The 22,204-nt window shown below is 43.8% G+C and overlaps 3 protein-coding genes and 1 long non-coding RNA gene across 11 annotated transcripts in view; 1 reads left to right on the top strand and 3 right to left on the bottom strand.

Moving 5' to 3' along the window:
* LOC101155012 (NACHT, LRR and PYD domains-containing protein 12) overlaps window positions 1-22,204 on the bottom strand; it is a 211,805-nt gene that overhangs the window by 14,110 nt on the left and 175,491 nt on the right. The window lies entirely within an intron of this gene.
* The window catches only part of LOC101172625 (uncharacterized), a 196,350-nt gene that overhangs the window by 94,993 nt on the left and 79,153 nt on the right, over window positions 1-22,204 (top strand). The window lies entirely within an intron of this gene.
* Window positions 9,472-12,170, bottom strand: LOC111948775 (NLR family CARD domain-containing protein 3-like). Its single transcript, XM_078936474.1, has 4 exons — window positions 12,062-12,170; window positions 11,815-11,893; window positions 11,455-11,653; window positions 9,472-11,315 (listed from the first exon to the last, which is right to left on the bottom strand). Exons 3-4 carry the CDS (start codon window positions 11,564-11,566, stop codon window positions 9,544-9,546), a joined length of 1,884 nt encoding a protein of 627 aa, XP_078792600.1. The 5' UTR covers window positions 11,567-11,653; window positions 11,815-11,893; window positions 12,062-12,170; the 3' UTR covers window positions 9,472-9,543.
* LOC144988354 (uncharacterized) lies at window positions 13,644-19,406 on the bottom strand. 5 transcript variants are annotated; one of them, XR_013652230.1, is made up of 4 exons: window positions 19,218-19,406; window positions 14,509-16,645; window positions 14,316-14,426; window positions 13,644-14,070 (listed from the first exon to the last, which is right to left on the bottom strand). It is a non-coding gene; the product is annotated as an uncharacterized LOC144988354 (long non-coding RNA). The 5 variants fall into 5 exon arrangements; XR_013652235.1 differs by having other exon boundaries at window positions 14,316-14,598; window positions 16,224-16,645; XR_013652229.1 differs by having other exon boundaries at window positions 14,316-16,367; window positions 16,480-16,645.

The following is a 22,204-nucleotide window of genomic DNA, read 5'->3' as shown; positions in this document are numbered from 1 at the left end:
ACTCGAAGGTCTGAGAAGCGAATTTAATGCTAAGCTAAGTCCACTGGATGCTAGCATTGCAGAAAACCGGGCCCAGATAGCCAGCTTTGAGAATGCTACAAACAACTACTCCGACAGAGTGGTGAACATGGAGGAAGAAATGTGCCGCTTAAAAGCTACTGTGACGGCCCTGACGGAGAAGACAGAGGACCTGGAGGGAAGGCAACGCCGCTGCAATATTCGCATCCTCGGGGTAAAGGAGCAGTTTGAAGTTGGCACGCGGCCTGTTGACTCGGTGGCTAAGCTACTTCAGGATGTTTTGGGCATGGATTCGGCCCCCACGCTGGACAGAGCGCACCGCAGCCTGCAGTCTACCCCGGCCAAAGGAAAGCAACCCCGGCCACTGATAGTGAAGTTTCACTACTATCAAGAAAAGCTGGATGTGCTTCGCAGAGCTGCTAGGAAAGAGTCTCTGGAGTATGATGGCAACAAGATCCTTATTTTTCCTGATCTTCCAGCCACAGTGGCGAAGAGAAGAGGAGCCTTTAAAGATGTTAAAGAGCTGCTGCGAGGATGCCAGGGTGTGAAATATGGAATGCTGTACCCTGCGAGGCTGAGAATTTCTTCAAGCTTGGGTGAGAGAATATTCCTAGATCCCGCTGCAGCCAAAGACTACACCCAGAAACATCTGATGCACAACAACCAGCAGGAAGACTGAGGCAAATGAAGGAGAGTGTTCTGGAGAGGGAGGTTTGTTACATTTTAGTTTAGATTCTGTTAGATGGGAATATTTTGTATCCTAGGTATTTTCTGTAATGAGCATTGTGGTTGGTGAGTATAGTGGTTGGACAGGTTTACATGGTACACCAGCTCATTGGGGGGGAGGGGGGAGATTCGGGTTTATTGTGTTTAATATGTGTGTCAATTCTTTGGTTTGTAGGTTTTGTTTTGTTTTTGTTGCAGCTCCAAATATATATACCTCATCCTTGTGTGGGTGTGCACCTTTCCGAGAGGATGAAACCTAAGTAAACATGACCGCCCTTACCAATCTAAGGCAAACAGTGGGGCCCAACTCAGTGACATTTATTACATGGAACGTAAAGGGGCTTAATAATCTGGTCAAACGGAGGAGAGTCTTTACACATTTGCTGAGTTTCAAACCAGATATAGTCTTTCTCCAGGAAACGCATCTGCGTTACGCTGATGCTCATAAGTTAACACACAGCTTTTTCTCACAGACGCATCACTCTGCTTTTGACACAAAGGCAAGAGGGGTTGCCATACTGATTAGAAAAAACCTTTCATTTGTCTGTACAAATGTGATTCAGGATGCTAATGGTCGTTTTGTTATTGTTGCTGGTAAATTGTATAATACCCCAGTTCTTTTGGTTAATGTCTATGCCCCTAATTGGGACAACCCACAATTTTTCACAAGCCTCATTGCCAAGTTAACAGGTTTAGACACTCATCACCTCATTATGGGTGGAGATCTGAACTTAGTTCTTGATCCAATTCTTGACAGATCAAACACACGTCAGTCAGCAGCGATACCTAAATCAGTTTCTGTTCTCAACACATTCATTCAAAACTATGGTGTCTCTGACCCGCTGCGTATTATTGAGCCATCAGCAAAACATTACTCTTTCTTTTCTCCAGTACATCATTCATACTCAAGGATCGATTACTTTTTGGTAGATAATATTTTTACTTCTCGGATCACTAATTGTAAATATCATGCTATTGTTATTTCGGACCATGCTCCTGTGCAACTAGACCTTTCATTTCCCACGGCTCATGCCCCGCAACAACGGGTATGGAGATTTGACTCAACCTTGTTATCGGATGAAGAATTTTGCAAATATATTTCCTCCCAAATTGATCTCTTTTTGGAAATAAACGACACACCCGATGTTTCTAAAACTCTAATATGGGAGTCTCTTAAAGCATATTTACGCGGGCAAATAATCTCTTTTACAGCTCAAAAGAACAAAAAGTGTGGTGAGAGACTTAGGGAATTAAGCAAGCTCATAGCAAATCTAGACGTGCAGTATGCCAGCAACCCAACACCTGATTTATACAAACAAAAGCTTTTGCTGCAATCTGAATTTGAAACACTATCAATTAGAGCAACAGAGAAGTTACTGCTCAGAACAAGGCAAAAAGTATATGAGCATGGGGAAAAACCAAGCAGATTGCTCTCGCACCAGTTGCGACAATCAATTTCTAATCATTCAATAACAGAGATCAAAACGGACTCAACTCAAATAGTGACGGACCCCAAACAAATTAATAAAGCTTTCAAGAACTACTATCACAGTCTCTATGCCAGTCAAAGTACAAGTAATTCCGATGAAATTGAAGCTTTTTTGGAAAAACTAAATATTCCTTCGATGGAATCAGATCAACAACAGACACTTGAGAGACATATTTCTGTGGCTGAAATATTGACGGCAATTGGTTCATTACAGAATGGCAAAGCTCCAGGTCCTGATGGATTTCCATCAGACTTTTACAAGGTGTTTGCTAACAAACTTGCCTCTCTACTCTGCATGATGTTTGCAGAAATTCATGCATCGTCTAAACTGCCTCAAACATTATCCCAAGCCACGATTTCAGTAATCTTAAAAAAAGGCCGGGACCCCCAGAAGTGCGAATCATATCGACCAATTAGCCTACTTAATGTGGACTACAAGATTTTAACCAAAGTCCTAACGCTTCGCCTGGAAAAAATAGCCCCCAGTGTTATTCACGAAGACCAGACAGGCTTTATTGCTGGCCGCCAGTCATATTTTAACACCAGGCGTTTGTTTAATATTTTATATTCCGCCCACTCAGTTGATTCTCCAGAGCTAATTTTCTCACTTGATGCTGAGAAGGCCTTCGACTGTGTGGAGTGGGGATATCTGCTGGCTGTACTGCGCAAGTTTGGCTTTGGTTCAGGGTTCATATCCTGGATTAAAACTTTGTATTCAATGCCCCTCTCATCTGTTCGCACTAATAGTACCGTCTCTGAGTATTTTGCCTTGCATAGAGGCACCCGTCAGGGATGCCCGTTGAGCCCACTACTTTTTGATTTTGCAATTGAGCCGCTGGCAATAGCCCTACGAACAGACAAGGGAATTAATGGGATTAGTCGGGGTGGAGAGGTACACAAAACTTCATTGTATGCTGACGACTTACTTTTATACATCACGAACCCAGAGGAGTCTATTCCGAGGATGTTAGAATTACTTAGCTCCTTTGGATCTTTATCAGGGTACAAACTGAATTTAGGAAAAAGTATCCTTTTTCCTATTAACCAACTGGCAAGAGACTTGGATTATTCAAAATTTCCACTTACAGTGGAAAATAAATCATTGGCTTATCTTGGAATTCAGATTACTAATAATTATAATACTCTTTTTAAATACAACTTTTCCTCACTTTTGGAGAAAACAAAGGCAGATCTGGCCAGATGGTCAGCTTTACCAGTTTCTCTAGCAGGGCGAATTAACACGATCAAAATGGCAGTTCTGCCTAAATTTATGTATTTTTTCCAGATGATTCCCCTTTTTCTCCCTAAGGTATTCTTTACAAAGTTAGATGGACTCATATCTTCATTTATATGGAATAAAAAATGCCCAAGAATACGTAGGTCCAAATTGCAACGTTCTAAATCTGAAGGTGGTTTTGGCTTGCCAAATTTTAAATATTATTACTGGTCAGCAAATATTATAAAACTTTCAATTTGGCTCCGCACTTTTAAAGAAAACAGAGGACCCCTTTGGTCCACCATGGAAATCACCTCTGATCTCCCCGCGTCACCAGTGTCATTTATGTGTGCCTCATTGCCAATAACTGAAAAAATTAGCTTCAGAAACCCAGTGATTATAAACACCCTTAAGATCTGGTTCCAATGTCGTCGCCACTTTGGGTTTAAGCGGACTCTCATTTACTCACCAATCTCCTCTAATCCATTTTTCCCACCTGCCCTAAATGATTTTGGTTTTAAAACATGGCAGAGAAAAGGAATAGTCCTTTTTACTGACTTATTTGTTGATGGTTCATTGATGTCTTTTGAAAGCATCTGTAAAAATTTTGATATCCCCAAGTCTCATTTTTTTAGATACTTACAGGTCCGCAGTTTTGCAGGGAAACACTTCACCAGTTATCCAATACAACCACTCCCCGGTACTCTCGAAAATTGCCTGGATTCTCAACCCACCACCAGAGGTCAGATCTCGCAAATATATAACCAACTACATCACATTGACCCTACATCACTAAGTCAGTTGAAAAACTCCTGGGAGCAAGACCTGAATTCTGAGATTCCAGAGGAAATCTGGAACACAAGTATTACCCTCATATATTCAACATCCATCTGCATTAGACACAGTTTGACACAATTCAAAGTTTTTCATCGCTCATACTTAACGAAGGCTAAGCTGGCAAGGATATACAACAGCAGTGATGATCGATGCCCAAGATGCAACCATTCACCTGCTACGATGAGTCACATGTTTTGGTCATGCACTGCCTTAGATAAGCTCTGGGATTCTGTTTTTAAAACATTTTCAAATCTGTGCGGGAGGAAAATAGATCCCAATCCATTCACAACAGTGTTTGGTGCTCTCCCGAACACAGAGGGACTAAATTCATATCAAACGAACGCAATAGCTTTTCTATCTCTCCTGGCACGTAGACTAATTCTAGTGAAGTGGAAGGATGAACAGCCCCCTTCCTTTGTTCAATGGGTGAGAGAAGCCATGATGTGTTTACAAATGGAATACCTTAGGTATAGTACACAGGGCTCAACGGGCAAATATTATAAAATGTGGGCACCTTTCATAACATATATTGAGGGTCTGCCATTTACATGAGGTAAAGGGTTTTAAAGAATAGATCAGCGATTTTAAGTGGGAGCTGCAGTGTATGTGTATTTAAGTGTGTTTTTGTTCTGTTTTGTTTTTGTTGTTGTTTATTTTGCCTATAAGAGTATGTTTGTGTATTTATACGGATATATGTATATGTATGTATGTGTATATATATATATATATATATATATATATATATATATATATATATATATATATATATGTGTGTGTGTGTATATGTATATATATATATATATATGGGCCATTTCTGACTTATATATGTCGTAACATTTGTTATTTTTGGTCTATTTCAGCTGACTTATTTGGGTTTTTGTTGTTGTCTGTTTTATAAAAAATTGACTCAGGGAATCTATAAGCAAGCTGTGTTTCACATGCCACTGGTTGGCAGGTTTAATGTTACTCTCATTTGTATAGACCTGTATATGTACGTATATATGTATATACTTGGTTCTTACTTATTCCATCTTCTACGACTGTACAGTTTTAAAGCTGTTTTTTTTATATGTATGTGTGTTGCTATAAAAAATTGAAAATCTTTAAATAAAGAGTTCAAAAAAAAAAAAAATATCAGAACTGGTGCAGCTAAACTACACCCCATTACTGAAAAACATACAGGACGATCTAACACGCTGGACCAACCTGCCTCTGTCCCTTATGGGCAAGGTAGCCACGGTAAAAATGAAAATCTTACCCAAAGTTAATTATCTCTTCTCAATGATTCCCACACAACCGCCATTAAAATGGTTCAAAACATTAGACTCATCCATATCAAGCTTTTTATGGAACAATAAACCTGCAAGAATCAGTCTAAAAACTTTAAAATCTGCAAAAAGCTGTGGAGGATTAGAATTACCTAACTTCCACAATTACTTTCTTGCAAATAGATTACAATACATCTTAAAATGGTTAAAAAATAATCCAGAAACCAACTCATGGTTAGACTTGGAACAGGCGTTATGTGGAAAGATAAACCTGTCAGATCTTCCATTTATTAGCCAAATAGTTAAAAAACAGGATTGTTTCAAAAGTATTAATATAAATGCCACTTTAACAGCCTGGTGGGAATTTCTCAAAATATCAAAATCATCAATTCAACCGTGCAAAATGACACTCATCTGGAACAACCCAGACATCCTCATAAACAAAAGAATTATCCGCTTCCCAGCTTGGCAAGCAGGGGGCATAAAACAACTAGAGCACATAATTATTGATAGAAGATTCATAACTCCCCAGGAACTTCAAGACAAACATGGAATAAATAACTTCTTGGAATATCAGCAACTTAAATCAATTATTACTAAAAAGTTTAAATACTGAGACAACGATTTAAAGCTACCAGATGTAGTTACCACTCATCAATTTCTCAATGAATAAAACTCTCTCCAAAATATACAAACTTTTATGTAATTTAGATAACAATATTTCACTTCCAACAACAAAATGGGATGCGGATTTGAGCATCAGCACAGACGAAAGCTTTTGGTCAGAACTTTGTCTAAACACCTTTAAAATGACAAAAAGTCCAAATCTGCAGCTAATCCATTTCAAAACTCTTCACAGAATTTACTACACTGGACAGAGGATGTTCAAGATGGGTCTCAGTAACTCAGACATTTGTCAGCACTGTGACAGTAATCTACCCGATAATTACATGCATGCACTATGGTTCTGCACGCCTGTCCAGGCTCTCTGGCAGCAGGTATGTGCCGATCTATCAGACTGGCTTAAGGTTTCAATCACAGCTTCACCGTCACTTTGTGTGCTTGGTGACATGAGTGCCATCGATGTTGAAAGAGGATTAGACTCTATCATTTTCATAACTCTTTGCATTGCTAAAAAAACTATTTTAATAAATTGGAAAAGCAAAAAAAAATATAAATATAAGTCAACACAGAAATCTGCTGCTTGATCATATCAGCTTGGAAAAAATGTCAGCCCAAAGTTCAAGTAACTTTGAAAGAATTCGGTCTCTCTGGTCTCCCATAGCTAACTCCATGACTTAGGGGGTGGGGGGGGCCTGGTCGTCGCTGCTCCTTGCCCTTCTGCCGTGGGCCGGGGTGGGGGTCGGGGCCTCCGGTGCCTGGCGGGGGGTGGTGCGGGCTCCGTTGGTCGGGGGGTCGGGTCCGGCGCCTGGGTTGGGCGGGCTGGGGCGCTGCGTGGTCCTCTGGGCTTGGGTGTGGGGGTGCGTGGTGGGGGGGTGGGGTGGTGGTCTGGCTTGGCTTGGGGGGGTGGTCCCTTTGCCTGTGCTTGGGGGGGTTGGCGGGGGGCGCTGCTTGGGGGGGGGCCCAGCGGCGCTGGATGGGCTTCCCACCTACACCTGGGGCGGGGATCGGCCCTTCCCTGGCTCTGGGGCGGGACGGGACAACCCTCTTGGGGCCCCCGGTCGCTCTGGGTGTCATCCGCTTCGGCTGCGGGGTCTGGGGTGGGGGGTCTCGTCGGCCCTGTCCTGTGGGGGGGCATTCTGGGGGAGGGGGGGGGGGGGGCACTATTGGTACGGGGCAGGGGGGGTTGACGGGTCGGGGTCTCCGCTGAGGCCATCGGCGGTTTCCCTGGCCGGTTGGCTGCCTCGGTCCCGTCGATGCCTGACCAGAGCTCTTCTAGGGCCGGCGTTTGGGGGTGGGGGCCTGGGCTTGCTCCGGGGGGGGCCGGCGCTTTCTGGCTCCTCTCCCTCTGTGTGGGGTGGGTGGTGCTGGGCCTGGGGTGTCGGCGCCTCCGGGGGTGGGGCCCCTGGGCTGGGTGGGCCTGGCCCCCTTGCTGGGGGGGGGGGGGGGGGGGGACAGCTGTTTGACCACCGGGGGACAGTCTATCAGCTGTCCCCAACTTACCCCCTTCCTCATATAACCTCATAATAGGGTGAGGGGGTGGGGGGCTTAGCCTGCGATGAGCCTTTGGGGGGGGGGTTTACTAGGCAGTGGCCCCCCCTCCTATGGTTGCCGTATGGAGTGGCCCCCCCCTCTTTCGGTTTTATTTGCACCTTAGACATGTAGGGCCCTTGGTAGGGGGGGTGCTTGGACATCACTGCCAGCAAGCAGCGGATGTCCTCCTAGCACCCTACCCGCCAATTTTAACCACACCTTAGACATTTAGGGTCCCTTGGTGGGGAGGGTGAGGGGACGTCACTGTGAGTAATCAGGAGATGTCCCCTTAGTGCCCTACTCGCCAATTTTAACTGCACCCCCCTTAGTACACACACCCCTCCCCCCTCAATATATACATCCCAACATAAACACACACACATGCACACACACACATTCTCAAACACAAATACACGCACACACTTTTTGCAAGGAAGGTGGGACCTAGGACCATCTGTCCCCTGCCTCTTCCCTGGTGGGGGGTACGGGCCCCTTTGCAACGGCGGCCGTGTCCCCGGGGTGCCGGCTTCCTGGGCCCGGCGGTGCTCTCTCCGCACGGTGGGGGGGTTCACATTACATCTGAGCGGGGGGTGTTTGTGTCCCTGGGGGGTGGGTTCTGGTCCTTGCTCCCGAGTGCTGGGCCCCGCCAAATTTCCAACTGTGGCCGAGCCTGGTCGGGCCATATTTACAACACCCCTTGTGTTTTTTCCCCGGGGTTCCCCCCTCCTGGGCGGGGGCGGCGGGCCCCTGCCTCGCTCCTCCCTGGACCAGCCGTGGGCCGGGCGGATGGCTGCCTGGAGTGCGGAGCGGGTCTCCCTTGGGGGGTCCTGGCTCGTACCTGGGGTTGGGGCGGGGGGATGCCCGGAACTCCTGGGTGGTGGTGGGGTGCTCGTCTGGGGCTGTGGGCATCCTTCTCCGGTGGGGCCCTGCGTTGGGTTCTCCCGGCGCGGCGGGGGGGCTGCTCTCCTGGTTGGGCTGGGGCGGCGCTCTCTTTCCCTCCGTGCCTCCCTGCTCTCTGGCTCTGGGGGCCTTGCGGCGGTCCTGCTGGCCCTGGCCTGGGTGGCGGGCTTGGTCGCCCGGGCGGCGGTTGTTCCCTGCTGGTTCCCGTGTGGCGTTGGGGGGATTCCGGCTGCCGCTGCTGCTGCGGTGGGGGTCTTGGGGTGGGGATGGCTGGGCACTCTCCCTCCTTCTTTTCACATTCCACCATCCATTTTAGAAGAACATAAACACTCACCTGAGCACTGGTGTTAGCTCACCTTTGCACTAACAGTTTGCATGATTGATTGACTAAAATATTTCACACTAGTTGGTTTTAAGGCATAAGTATGCGCGTGAACACTATCTGTTTTGTGTACATGTCGACAGATGGACATTTTTGCAGCTAGCAGGTGTGTTTATAACACTTGAGTGTGTGCGTGGACAGGCTCCGCCCTTTTTGTACTACATTTGAACCTTACTATAATGATTAACAACCAGTTAACTTGTTGCTTTATGCTGCTTCATGGTCTTATCCCCCTTCCCCTCCTATTATCACCCTCTTACCCCCCCTCTCTCTAACGTCCCTCTCTCTTCTTCCCCTCTTTCCTTTTCCGTCCGGTCCAACACCAAAGATTTTCAGACATGATTGAAATTAATAAAGTTTGGCCTCAATTACAAAAGGGGTTTATTCAGACATACCTTTGGTTTGTCTGAAGATTAATAACCCCTCTTGTTAAAGTAAAATATGTCCAACACAACATCTGTCTGCCCAGCTGTTGGACAGGACAAGTTAAAACAAAAAAAACAAAAAAACAAACAAAAGATTTGTTGACTGAAGGTGATTTTCCTGAGAGTTCTTACCGAGCTTTGTTGGAGGCTTTGATCACTGGCAGCAGCCTCAGAAGAGCCTCCTCTGAACCAGAGTATTTCTGCAGGTCAAAAACTTCCAGATCTTCTTCTGATGCCAGTAAGAAGAAGACCAGAGCAGACCACTGAGCAGGAGACAGTTTCTCTGTGGAGAGACATCCTGACCTCAGGAACTGTTGGATCTGCTCCACTAGAGAACCATCATTCAGTTCCTTCAGACAGTGGAACAGGTTGATGCTTTTCTCTGTAGACAGATCCTCACTGATCTTCTCCTTGATGAACTGGACTGTTTTCTTATTGGTCTGTGAGCTACTTCCTGTCTGAGTCAGCAGACCTCGTAGGAGACTCTGATTGGTCTGCAGTGAAAGACCCAGGAGGAAGCGGAGGAACAAGTCCAGGTGTCCGTTTGGACTCTTTAAGGCCTTTTTCACAGCACTCTTGTAGAACTTGACTGGAGTACTTTGTTTTAGTTTAGGAATCTTTAAGGATTTTTTCTTTTGTTCCTTCATGGGGTTGAGTCCAGAGGTGATGAAGGTCCGGTGGACATGAAGAGCAGCCAGAAACTCCTGAACACTCAGATGGATGAAGCAGAAGACCTTGTCCTGGTACAGGCCTCTCTCCTCTCTAAAGATCTGTGTGAACACTCCTGAGTACACTGAGGCTGCTCTGATATCGATGCCACACTCTGTCAGGTCGGATTCATGGAAGATCAGGTTTCCTTTCTCCAGCTGCTCAAAAGCCAGTTTTCCCAGAGACTCCATCATCTTCCTGCTCTCTGGACTCCAGTGAGGATCTGTCTCAGCTCCTCCATCATACTTGACCTTCTTGACTTTGGCCTGAACCACCAGGAAGTGGATGTACATCTCAGTCAGGCTCTTGGGCAGCTCTCCTCTTCCTCTGCTCTTCAGCAGATCCTCCAGAACTGTAGCAGTGATCCAGCAGAAGACTGGGATGTGGCACATGATGTGGAGGCTTCGGGATCTCTGGATGTGGGAGATGATCCTGCTGGCCTTCTCTTCATCTCTGAACCTCTTCCTGAAGTACTCCTCCTTCTGTGGATCATTGAACCCTCTGACCTCTGTCACCATGTCAACATATCCTGGAGGGATCTGATTGGCTGCTGCAGGTCGTGTGGTTATCCAGAGGAGAGCAGAGGGAAGCAGGTTCCCCCTGATGAGGTTTGTCAGCAGATCAGCCACTGAGGTGGACTTTCTAGGGTCATTTAGGATCTGAGTCTTGTGGAAGTCCAGAGGAAGTCGCCACTCATCCAGACCATCAAAGATGAAGAGGACCTGGAAGTCTTCAAAGCTGCAGATTCCTGCTTGTTTGGTTTCAGGGAAGAAGTGATGAACAAGTTCCACCAAGCTGAACTTCTCCTCTTTCAGCACATTCAGCTCTCTGAAAGTGAATGGAAATGTGAAGTGTAGGTTTTGTTGGGCTTTGCCTTCAGCCCAGTCCAGAGTGAACTTCTGTGTTAAGACTGTTTTCCCGATGCCAGCCACTCCCTTAGTCATCACGGTTCTGATTGGTTCTTCTTGTCTGATGCTTGTTTCTGCTCTGTCTGCTTTCCTGGATGCTGCTTCAATCTGTCTGACCTCATGTTCTTCATTCAGCTCTCCTCTTCCTCCCTCTGTGATGAAGAGCTCTGTGTAGATCTCATTCAGAAGGGTTGGGTTTCCTGCTTTAGCCATCCCCTCAAACAAACACTGGAACTTCTCCTTCAGACCAGATTGGACTTCATGTTGACAAACAGCAGCAGATCCTGAATAAAGACAACAAACAGTAAATCAACTCTCTGCAGCCCTGAATGATGAGGGTTTGAATCCCTGTGGTTCCATGTGTTCAGACATCAGTAAATCTTCATTTCTCAGCAGCTGAAACCTTCAGAGAAATCCTCTTACTGCTCTGCAGTCCATCAGCCAGCTCCTCCTGCTTCATTCTCCTCAGGAAGTTCACTGTGATCTTCATCACTGACTCTCTGCTGCTCCTCTGCTCTTCATCTTCAGCCCCCATCTCCTCCTCATCCTCCCTGTGACTCAGAAGCTTCTGGATCTTCTTCAGCTCCTTCTTGACAAAAGTGACAATGTCGTCCTCCAGCAGCTGCAACAGAATTCCAGATGAATGAGCCAATCAGAGTGAAGTCATGGAGCCAAACATCAGCTCCATGTTGGACACACTGACAGTCCACTGGTGTCCAAAGTGCAGCATGGAGACGACTGTGGACAGAATGATGGGAAAGTAGTTGTTGTTCATGTACAGACCAGAAAGATGGAGTCTAGCTGTGTTTGATGCTGCTGGACAGACGGACCACTGGGAGTCTCTGAGCTCTGCTGGTCCAGTCTGTGGACAATCAGCAATAATCAGATCCTACTGGACCCACTGGTGTCCTGCAGACACTCAGTAGAATCTACTAGATCTATTCTGTGTTTGTGGAAAAGCTCCAACACTCACTGCTGCACACATGGAGATAGAAATGTCTGTGAGAAAGAACGTTTATATACAGCTCACCTCTCTGAACCAGAAGATGATTTAAAGTCGACAATTTGACCCTTTGATTGGTCACTCCTGAAGGAAACACTGCTGGGTTCAGATCCAGATCCAGTTCTGTGTTTCTGATGGATTCTGATAGAAAAACATTTGTTTAGTTAGAAGTGAGTTTCTTTCATGATGGTGTTTGATGAGTTCTTTTGGATTTGGACCAACTGGGGTGGCCAGGGGAGCCAGTTTAGCTCGTGCTGGTTTGCGGCGCCTTCCATCCGTGAAACCAGGGTTCAACTCCGGGCTTCTCCCTGTTCCCTTCTCTTCCTCTGCCGGTTCCAAGCCCGGCTTGAGAAGGTTGCGTCAGGAAGGGCATCCGGCGTAAAACATTGCCAAATTTACCATGCGACTTGTTCGCTGTGGCGACCCCTGATGGGAAAAGCCGAAAGTGGAAGATTTAGTTTGGTGTAGTTGGCATCATATAGATCTTCCAGTGTTCTTTTTAATGTCACCCCAAGATGTGTCAATTTGTTTCTTTTCCAATTCAGATTGTATCTCAGTTGTAAGTTGTTGACCAAAGGCTTCCAACTGGTCAATCAAGACTGGGATTCCTGTCTCTGGCTGTTCTTGAAAACAAATTACATCGTCGGGTCAAAGGTCCAATAATGTGTTCTTCTAACCCAATCTTAACTCCTTTGAGGTTTTGGTTTTCCCTGATTGCTTGTGCTAAAAGTTCAATAAATAATGCAAACAGTGTTGGGGACAGACAGGAGTCTTATCTTGTAGATCGGTCTAAACGTATACTTTCAGTGAGGCTCCCATTTATTTTGATTCTTGCAGTGGGATTTTAGTAAAGTTGGTAAAGTGTTTTAATACATTTAACAGCTTTTGTATTGAAACCAAATTTTTCGAGTACTAAATATAAAAATGTCCAATTCACGCTATCAAATGCTTTTTCTGCATTGAGACCTATGAGGACTGCACTTGTGTTGTTTCTTTGGATATGGTCAATAACATGTAGCGTTCTTCTTATACTATCTTGGGTTTGACGCCTCTTAATGAAACCTGGTGGGTCTTCATCAATAATGTCACGAATAAAGGATTCATATCATTTGGAAATAATTGAGGTATAAAGTTTATAATCTACATTAAGAAGGGATATGGGACAGTAGTCCGAGCAGGTTTGGCTATTGCTTTTTTTTGGGATTACTGTTATTACCGCCTCTTTCCATGATGGAGGGATTTCTCCATGTTCAAGTGTATGATTAAATGTTCGTTCCAGAAGTGGTGCAAGATGTTCACCAAGTGTTTTATACCATTCTGTTGGTAAGCCATATCTACTAGGGGATTTGTTAGATTTGAGTTTCCCCAGTGCTTTCTCCATTTCTAGCTTTGTGATTGGGGAAGTTAATTTTTCATTCTGTATTTCTCCAATTGTTGGCAAGTCTATCTTTTCCAGAAAAGTTTTGATTTGATTAACTTCTGCACAGTTTGGTTGCTTATACAACTGTTTATAATAATTTAGGAACTTATCTTCAATCTCCTTGGGGTCATTTATGTACTGATTTGTATCTGGGTCTAATATCTTGTGAATTGTTTGATCCACTTGCTGTTTTCTCAATCTTTTTGCCAATAATTGACTTGTTCGTGAGCCTACTTCAGTATAAGATTGTTTCAAGAATCTGGTCTTTTCTCCATGTCCTCCATTAGTTGTTTGTCTAATTTATCTCTGATTTATTTCATTTCTTGAAGCAGCTGGGGATCTTGTGTGGCTTTAAGTTGTTCAATTTCTAATTATTATTCTTATTTTTATATTTTTCTTCTTTAGCTTTTTTGTTGCAGCTGATGTTCTTGATGAGAACATTGTTGTTCCTGCTGAGAGCTGAACTCTGCTTTGTTCACTAGAAACTGCTTCTTACTGTGAGTCTGAAGGTCCTGGTTCAGTTCTGAAGTTTGGAGGATCATTTTTGGACCGGTCACTCTTCATGGATCCACAGCTGGAGGCTGCAGACTGGACTCTCTGTGTGACCTGTTGACCTCTGCAAACACCAAACCATCAGAGTGTTGGAGGATCTGCTTCTTCATGAACACAGACTGAGCTGTTTAGTCTGGAATAACATGACATGTTTGGATCAACAGTTTACAGATCTCATCACACACATGATGCTCCAAGTGAGTCTGATCAGAGAGATCCAGAACTGAACCAGACCTCAAGTCCTTCATCTGAAAACTGTTGATCATCTGAACTAGAATCCAGCCTCCTTTAACTCTGACAAACACTCACTGTTCCAGTCCTAGACTTATGACTTTGAAGTCTGGATTAACATCCTTTGATCTGTCACTCCTGAAGGACCCACAGCTGGATCCAGATCCAGGTCCAGATCCAGGTTGTTTCCTGTGTAGAATGAAGGTTGCTGGTGTGAGTCCTGAGCTCTGACATGGAGAAGATCATGGACAGTTGGAGATGTTCATCTCACTTCTGAGCTTTGCTCTGGTTGTCATGGCTACCATCTCTGCTTTTAGAGGGAGGGGCTCCCTCCTGTAGTTCCTCCCACTGATCCATTCTGCTGGATTTACACAATTAATTTTCTTAATTTTATACCTTAAATGACACATTTAAAATTAATTGGTTGAAACAACTTTCCTGAAATCCCAGCTCCGTTTGGAACACTTTACCTCTTCATATTTTCTCTCAGATTGGTGGCGTAGATTTCTTTCTCATGTGTAATTATGATGTATGTAAAATTCCACTTAAGTTATTTGCATTTTACCGCCAAGCCTTCCTGTCATGGTTCATTGTATACAAACAAAACTTTTCATCTCACAAATATTATGTCTGGAGTAACACGGACAATTTAAATAAACGTCTGTCACTTTTCATAGAACATTGGTTACGAAACAAGATTATTTTTGTGTATCAATTATTTACCAATCAGGGCTTACTTTTAAATTAATTTTTTTCTAAATTCAACATAGCTTTTCCTCCTTTAGAATACGCCAGAGTGTTTGGAGCGATTCCCTCTGGCGTATGCATGCTGTTCACATTTCAACTGAGAGTTCATGTTGAGGAGCTTCTCTGCTCTCTCCCATAAATACTCCTGTGGGGAAAATATGTCTATCCGTTCATTCCAGGAAAAACAATACGTCCATTAAGACATTGTGTCAAATAAACAATGTTTCACTTTCTCTTAGCATGTCTTATTGGAACATGTATGTTGAAGAATATTGCATGGAAGGAGGTTTGGCAAATCCATAATAAATTCCTGATCACCAATAAAGAAAAAGAAGTTTCTTTTAAGATTTTATAATTAGTCAGTACAGAAAGTTTGTTGACTGTAGCTTCAGTACTTTTAAAAGCTATTGATCACTTTAATTATGATTCATATCTCTATTAAAATGTGAAAAATATGTGCAATATAATATAATAAAGAAAGACACAAAATATTGATTTTAGCATGAATATGCTGACAGATCTTCATTACCAGTTCATATAAATGTAGAGATATATTCACTTTTGTGAAGAGTATTGATTTTTATAGAATGGTGTTTCACAGAGGTTGCACTTTGTTGACGGTCCCTTGGCTGCCGGTTCGCTGCATGTCTGCATTTACTCTTCGAAGAGAACAATTTTGATCAAAAGGTGAAAAAAAGATCTTTTTCTTTTGAAATGCATTTGTAGTTCACTCTCTGTGTTAATACAAAAGGAATAAGATACTTGATGGCACATTTGAACGTTTATCAGAAAAGTTATTGAGGCCAGAAGTCCGAATCTGTGAAGATCTTTCTAACTTTACCGAACTGTAGTTTTGGCTGTAATTCCCCTGAAACAGTCATCCATCTTTTCTCATTCTGTCCTCAAGTTAAAGTATTTTGGCCGAAGATTTGTGATTTCATTCATGTCAAAATTGAGGCTTCTTTTGTTTTAATCTGGCCAGATGTCTTGTTGGGTCTTTTATCAAGGAATATACAAAAGGACTCTGGTTAACTTTTAAATCTCTTGCTCATTTTGGCCACATTTCATTTCATAAATGCAAATTCTCTTGTCAAAAACGCTGTTTCATTGTAAAAACCATCAAAACATGTCAGTGTGGGAAAGATTCAACATTTTCCCATAAAGTCTAACCCCCTGAATAATTTCTATTCTTATTTTTTATGAGTTTTTGATATTTCCAATTGCGTTCTTATTGCATACCTTAAGTGAACTTCAGTGAAGCTGAACCACTTTGATGCTGAAGACCACAGTTTGATTCCAGGAAATGTTTAGAAAAACATCAGCTGATTGTTGTTGACGTGATGAAGAAGAGTCCTCCGTGTTGTTGATCCAACAATGATGAAGCTTTGGAAACAGCAGAGTGATGAGGGTTTGCAGAGAAAGAAGAAGATCTTCTCCAAACATTCAGAAACAAACAGTCAAGTTAGTGAAGACAAAGTTCCAGAAACAAACTCACTTCAGTGTCTTCAAAGAGATGAAGAGGAAGAAGAGTCTCCCTCACCGTGTCAACGCAGCTGCAGCACAGATCACTGACTCACAATCGGGAAGAGTCCACCTGGATGGAGGCGGGGCAGCACAGGTGGGCGGGGCAGCACAGGTGGGCGGGGTAGCAGGTGGAGCAGCTGAAGGGGAAGTTAATGTCAGATTCAGACTGTGAGCCTTCCTGGAATCAAGCCCTTAACCTGCCTGCTGTTTACCAAGTGAAGGATGTTTATTTCCTGAACTAAAGACAGAGAACAGGTTCAAGACGAAACCTGACACCACCTGACAGCAGCTGAGAGGAGGGGCGGAGCTTCAATCTGATTGACAGGTTGTTGATGTCAGTGACTGAGAAAGGTGAGGTCATGTGACCTTCTGCTTTGTAAGGGGAACCTTTGAAGGTGATTTGATTCAAACTACAGAACAGATGATGAAAAAGTGATGTTTGTGGAAGAACCAATCAGAGAGGAGTTCACAGCTCTGTTCCATCAGAATCATGTCAGAAGTTCAGAAATGAAGGAGATCTCAGTACTCAGAGGATTGGAAACATGCAGTTGTTCAGCACTGAGGACCTGAGAGCCTCACAACCTTCTTCAGCAGAGGCCAAAGCACTGAGGAGCTTCCACAGTGCAGGTGCCATGAATTAAGTGTGGTCTTTATTCTGGTGAATGAATATGGTTTTTGTTTTGATTCAAATATATTTGGCAGTAATCAACTGGTGGTCACATGTTTGTGGGTGGAGACATCAAGTAGTTTTTTAACTCACCTGTGGTTTGTGCCCATGTAAGATGGAAGGGGGAGGTGAGCTGTGTTGCCATGTTGACTCCTTTGTACGCTTTATACACTTTTGTGCTTTTTCTTGATTCTTTATTTTTTTATCTTTTTTGATCACAATATAATAAGTGGATTTAATTACCTTCTTTTTTCGTTATTAAAACTTCAAAATACAAACGTCGTTATGCTTCGTGGTTTTTTGAGTGCATCATTCAATAGCCAAGTGTCAACTTCTCAGCAACAGTTTCGTTTTGAAGTCGCTGCACACAACCTCTCAGGCATCAGTGGAATTTCATTAGAATGTGAGCTGAGAGGAAGGGTGGAGCAGAGTCACCAACTGTTTGGAAGAACAAGGATCCAGCAGAACTCAAAGTTTGTCCTTCAGCAGCTCTGACAGCTGCATTGTGGTCTCTTTGTGTGTTTGAGTTTCTATCAGAAATCAACTGCTGTCTGTGCATCATGCCCTCTGTCACTCAGACTTCTGTTCAGCTCTGAACATCCTCAGTTCAAACCCCCCCCCCCCCCACCACCACCACCCACACTCACACACACACACATTCCTCAGGGGGGTATTCCAGGAAGCATGTTTAAACTAGCCTGACTTTAACCCTGAACTCTGACTGAAATCCACCTGAACTCGCTTACTCTGGGTATGTCGGTTCCAAAAGACCGGATATGAGTTGGCGTAATTACGCTCCACTTGGTAACCCTGGGTTAATGCACGTGCACGTCAAGTACATAAAGACATTCTCAATGGATCGCCGATTTCTGGAGTCACCAAGGAAACGTGTGGAGAAAAAAAGAGAGCGCTATAATTCAGTGAGACGGAGTGTGAGATTTTAATGACGGCGTATGAAGATTATACGTCCATCAAAAAAGGAATACGGCTGCATCATCAAAAGAAAGAGTTTCTGCTTGTAGTAGAAGAACAGAAAAAGTAAACGCACGAGTTTCTGATCTTATTTCCATTTTCCTTGTGACGCATATATATATATATTCATTAATCATTCATTTTCTGTACCGCTTTGTCCCTTTCGGGGTCACGGGGCTGCCAGAGCATATCCTGCCTACTTGGGCGTAGGCAAGATATGCCCTGGACAGGTCGCCAGTCTGTTGCAGGGTAGAACGTCCACAATCACACACCCATTCACTCTCACACCTATGGACAATTTAGAGTTGCCAATCAACCTATGAAGCATGTTTTTGGACAGTGGGAGGAAGCCGGAGATCCCGGAGAAAACCCACGCATACACGGGGACAACATGCAAACTTCCACAGAAAGGTCCCCCATTGATGTATTTTTTATGTCCCCCAGCTGGGACTTGAACCAGGGGCCCTCTTGCTGTGAGGCAAGAGCGCTAACCACTGCGCCACCTTGCAGCATGCATATATATATACATATATACATACATACATACATACATACATACATACATACATACATACATACATACATACATACATACATATATATATATACATATATATCATATGTTTAAGTTTGAGACGGCAGCTATGCTCATTTTTATAACAATAGAAAGGATGGAAAAAAATGCAGGGAGTGCAAAGATTCATTATTGATTATTCCATCATTGTCATTGTAGTGAGGAACTGGCTATATAAACTCATCATCCTCTCCTTCACTCTCACTCATGGTGCAGAGACGTAAGCATAGTAGGACAAAATACCTCGGCAAAACACAGTAAAACAGCTAAACAACTAAACACATTTAGTCAAAAACCCACACTGGAACCCAAATCCGTCTAGACAGGCAAAGCGAATGGTATCCCAGAATCCCTTGCGGTGCTGAAGAACAAATTAAAGACAAACCCCAGTCTGAGCTCTTCCTCTGCTGCTCCTCTTCGTCACAGAGGAGAACACAAAGACACGTCACGCCCTTCATCGTGAGTGGAGAAGACAACAGAAAACACAAAGACTCACCGTGAAGAAGAAGAACGTCCTGCTCTGTCTGCTCTGACACAGAGGAAAACTCTCAACTTCCTCATTTCCTGATTCAGAAACACCTGAGCATAGCTCCTCCCCCTTATGCATGTGTTTGTGTTGGTCTCCTCCCAGAAATGTGAAAGAGTCTCTGTTTATACTTGAGAGCAAATTACACAGCTTTTTACAGTACACGGTTTTAGTGTTTTTGTTTGTGTGTATGCGTGTGTTTGTGGTTTGTGTGTAAGTGTGGTGTGTGTGTTTGTGGTGTGTGTGTAAGTGTGGTGTGTGTGTGTGTGTGTGTGTTTATCTGTTTGCACTGGTGACTCTAAAGGCTCCTGTTGCTGAGCAACAGAGTGTTCAAATATAACTGATATGAAAAAAACAACAACTCTATATTGTGATATAAAAAATTCTATATGGCCCAGCCCTATATTTAAATATAAATATCATAAATACAATTTAGCCTCAAATAAAAAAGGGGTTTATACAAATATACACTTCTTTTGTCTGAAGGTTGATAAACCTCTATTGTAACAGTAAAATCTGTCCAACACAAGAGGCCTTCAGCTCTGATCTGCTTGCTTTATTTCATCTTGAAACAATTTGATAATGGTATAGTTTGATTTGATTGAACTAACAACTCGCCTAAGACAGATCTGATTGGATGAATCAATTCATCAATTAATCATTTATAGCTGGGCGATATGGCCAATAAATAAAATTTGAAATACAATTTTTTTTATTCCATATTAGATTTTCTATTTTATTTGTTTTAATCTGCCTCCTTTTTCTGTATTTAACAACTATTACAAACATACTGTACATGTTGATGGAAAAGTACAGAGAAGGTCAGAAGGAGCTGCATTGTGTGTTCGTAGATTTAGAGAAGGCGTATGACAGGGTGCCGAGGGAGGAGCTGTGGTACTGTATGAGGTCGTCTGGAGTGGCAGAGAAGTATGTCAGAGTAGTTCAGGACATGTATGAGAGAAGTATGACGGTGGTGAGATGTGCTGTAGGTCAGACAGAGGAGTTCAAGGTGGAGGTGGGACTACACCAAGGATCAGCTTTGAGTCCTTTTTTGTTTGCTATGCTGATGGACAGGCTGACAGACGAGGTAAGACAGGAATCTCCCTGGACAATGATGTTTGCGGATGACATTGTAATTTGCAGTGAGAGTAGAGAGCAGGTGGAGGAACAGCTAGAGAGGTGGAGGTTTGCTCTGGAAAGAAGAGGCATGAAGGTCAGTCGTAGTAAGACAGAATACATGTGTCTGAACGAGAGGGATCAAGGTAGAAGCGTTAGGTTACAGGGGGCTGAGGTGAAGAAGGTGCAGGAGTTTAAGTACTTGGGGTCAACAGTTCAGTGTGATGGGGAGTGTGGAAAAGAGGTGAAGAGGCGAGTGCAGGCAGGTTGGAGCGGGTGGAGGAAAGTGTCAGGAGTGTTGTGTGACAGAAGAGTGCCAGCAAGACTCAAAGGAAAGGTGTACAAGACAGTGGTGAGACCAGCTCTGCTCTATGGGTTAGAGACGGTAGCAGTGAGACAGAGACAAGAGGCTGAGATGGAGGTAGCGGAGATGAAGATGTTGAGGTTCTCCTTAGGAGTGACCAGGTTAGACAGGATAAGGAACGAGTACATCAGAGGGACGGCTCATGTTGCCTGTGTTAGCGACAAAGTCAGAGAAGCCAGACTGAGATGGTTTGGACATGTTCAGAGGAGGGATAGTGGATATATTGGTAGAAGGATGTTGGAGATGGAGCTGCCTGGCAGGAGGGCAAGAGGACGGCCAAAGAGGAGATACATGGATGTCTTAACAGAGGACATGAAGTTGGCTAATGTTAGGGTAGAAGATGTCCATGATAGAGTGAGGTGGAAAAGGATGATTCGCTGTGGCGACCCCTGATGGGAAAAGCCGAAAGAGAAAGAAGACAAACATACAGAATATGTCTAACAAAACTATTTTATTTTAACATCCCCTTTGGAAATACAAACTAAAAGTTCTACTGAATACAAGCTGTAAAAATGTTTGTGGATCAATGCAGCAGATGTTTCGTGATCTCCTGATAGCTTGAGCATCTCAGAGATAAACACGTCTCACACTCACCAGAGCAGTGGGGGGCTTACCATTTGGCAAAGGTAGGCAGTCGTCTGGACCCCCGAGCTGGACAGCTAATAAAATGTTTCTAAAATAATTTCTACGCTCAGTATTATTTACCTCGGTCATAAAAAAATACATAGTATCACTGATATAGCATAAGACTCCTCACGTCAAAGTGCTGTGATTGTGTGCCCTCATCCCACTGTTCTAATGGACTATTCCATCACAGACAGATGAGATAGTTTTCCTCTGATGCAGCAAGTGCAGAGACTAAAAGCAGGAAGACAAAGCTCAACTATCCAAGTGGCTGTGGGAAAAGGAAATGCCAAGGAGAATAAAGGAAATGTCTTTGTGTTGGAAGGCAACAAATTCAGTCATTACAAAAGTTAGTGAATTTTTGAAGCCTCAAGGAACTTATAACATCGCTGATGAAGGTTATTTGGTGATTCCTCTCTGGAGGAGACAGCTGTCGGGAGTAGAAAGTGTATGGGATGCATCCTCTGATCTGAGGATGAACGCTGAGAGAGCAATGCCCCAACTCCAGACTCTGAGGCATCCACTTTCACCATGAACTGAGCTGCAGGATCAGGATGGGACAGCACAGGAACAGAACAAAACAGATCCTTCAACTTAACAAAGGCTGTCTCAGCTCCTCAGGACCAGGAGAAGTGTTCTTTTACAGAGGTCAGCTTGGTCAGGGGAGAAGCCACAGAGCTGTAGTTTCTGATGAACCTCCGATAAAAGTTGGCAAACCCCAAAAACCTTTGTAGTTGCATCCTAGTCGTGGATGTAGGCCACTCTGCCACAGCTTTGAACTTGGCAGGATCTGGTTTGAGTTGGCCCGTCTCAATCACCAACCCAAGAAAACTGATAGAGGAGGCATTAAAGT

This window comes from Oryzias latipes, chromosome 2 (assembly GCF_053564925.1).
Source record: "Oryzias latipes strain Hd-rR chromosome 2, Olatipes_Hd-rR_3.1".
Taxonomy (NCBI): Eukaryota; Metazoa; Chordata; class Actinopteri; order Beloniformes; family Adrianichthyidae; genus Oryzias; species Oryzias latipes.
Note: the sequence above shows the minus strand (reverse complement) of the source record. Positions and strands in the feature narration are given on the sequence as shown.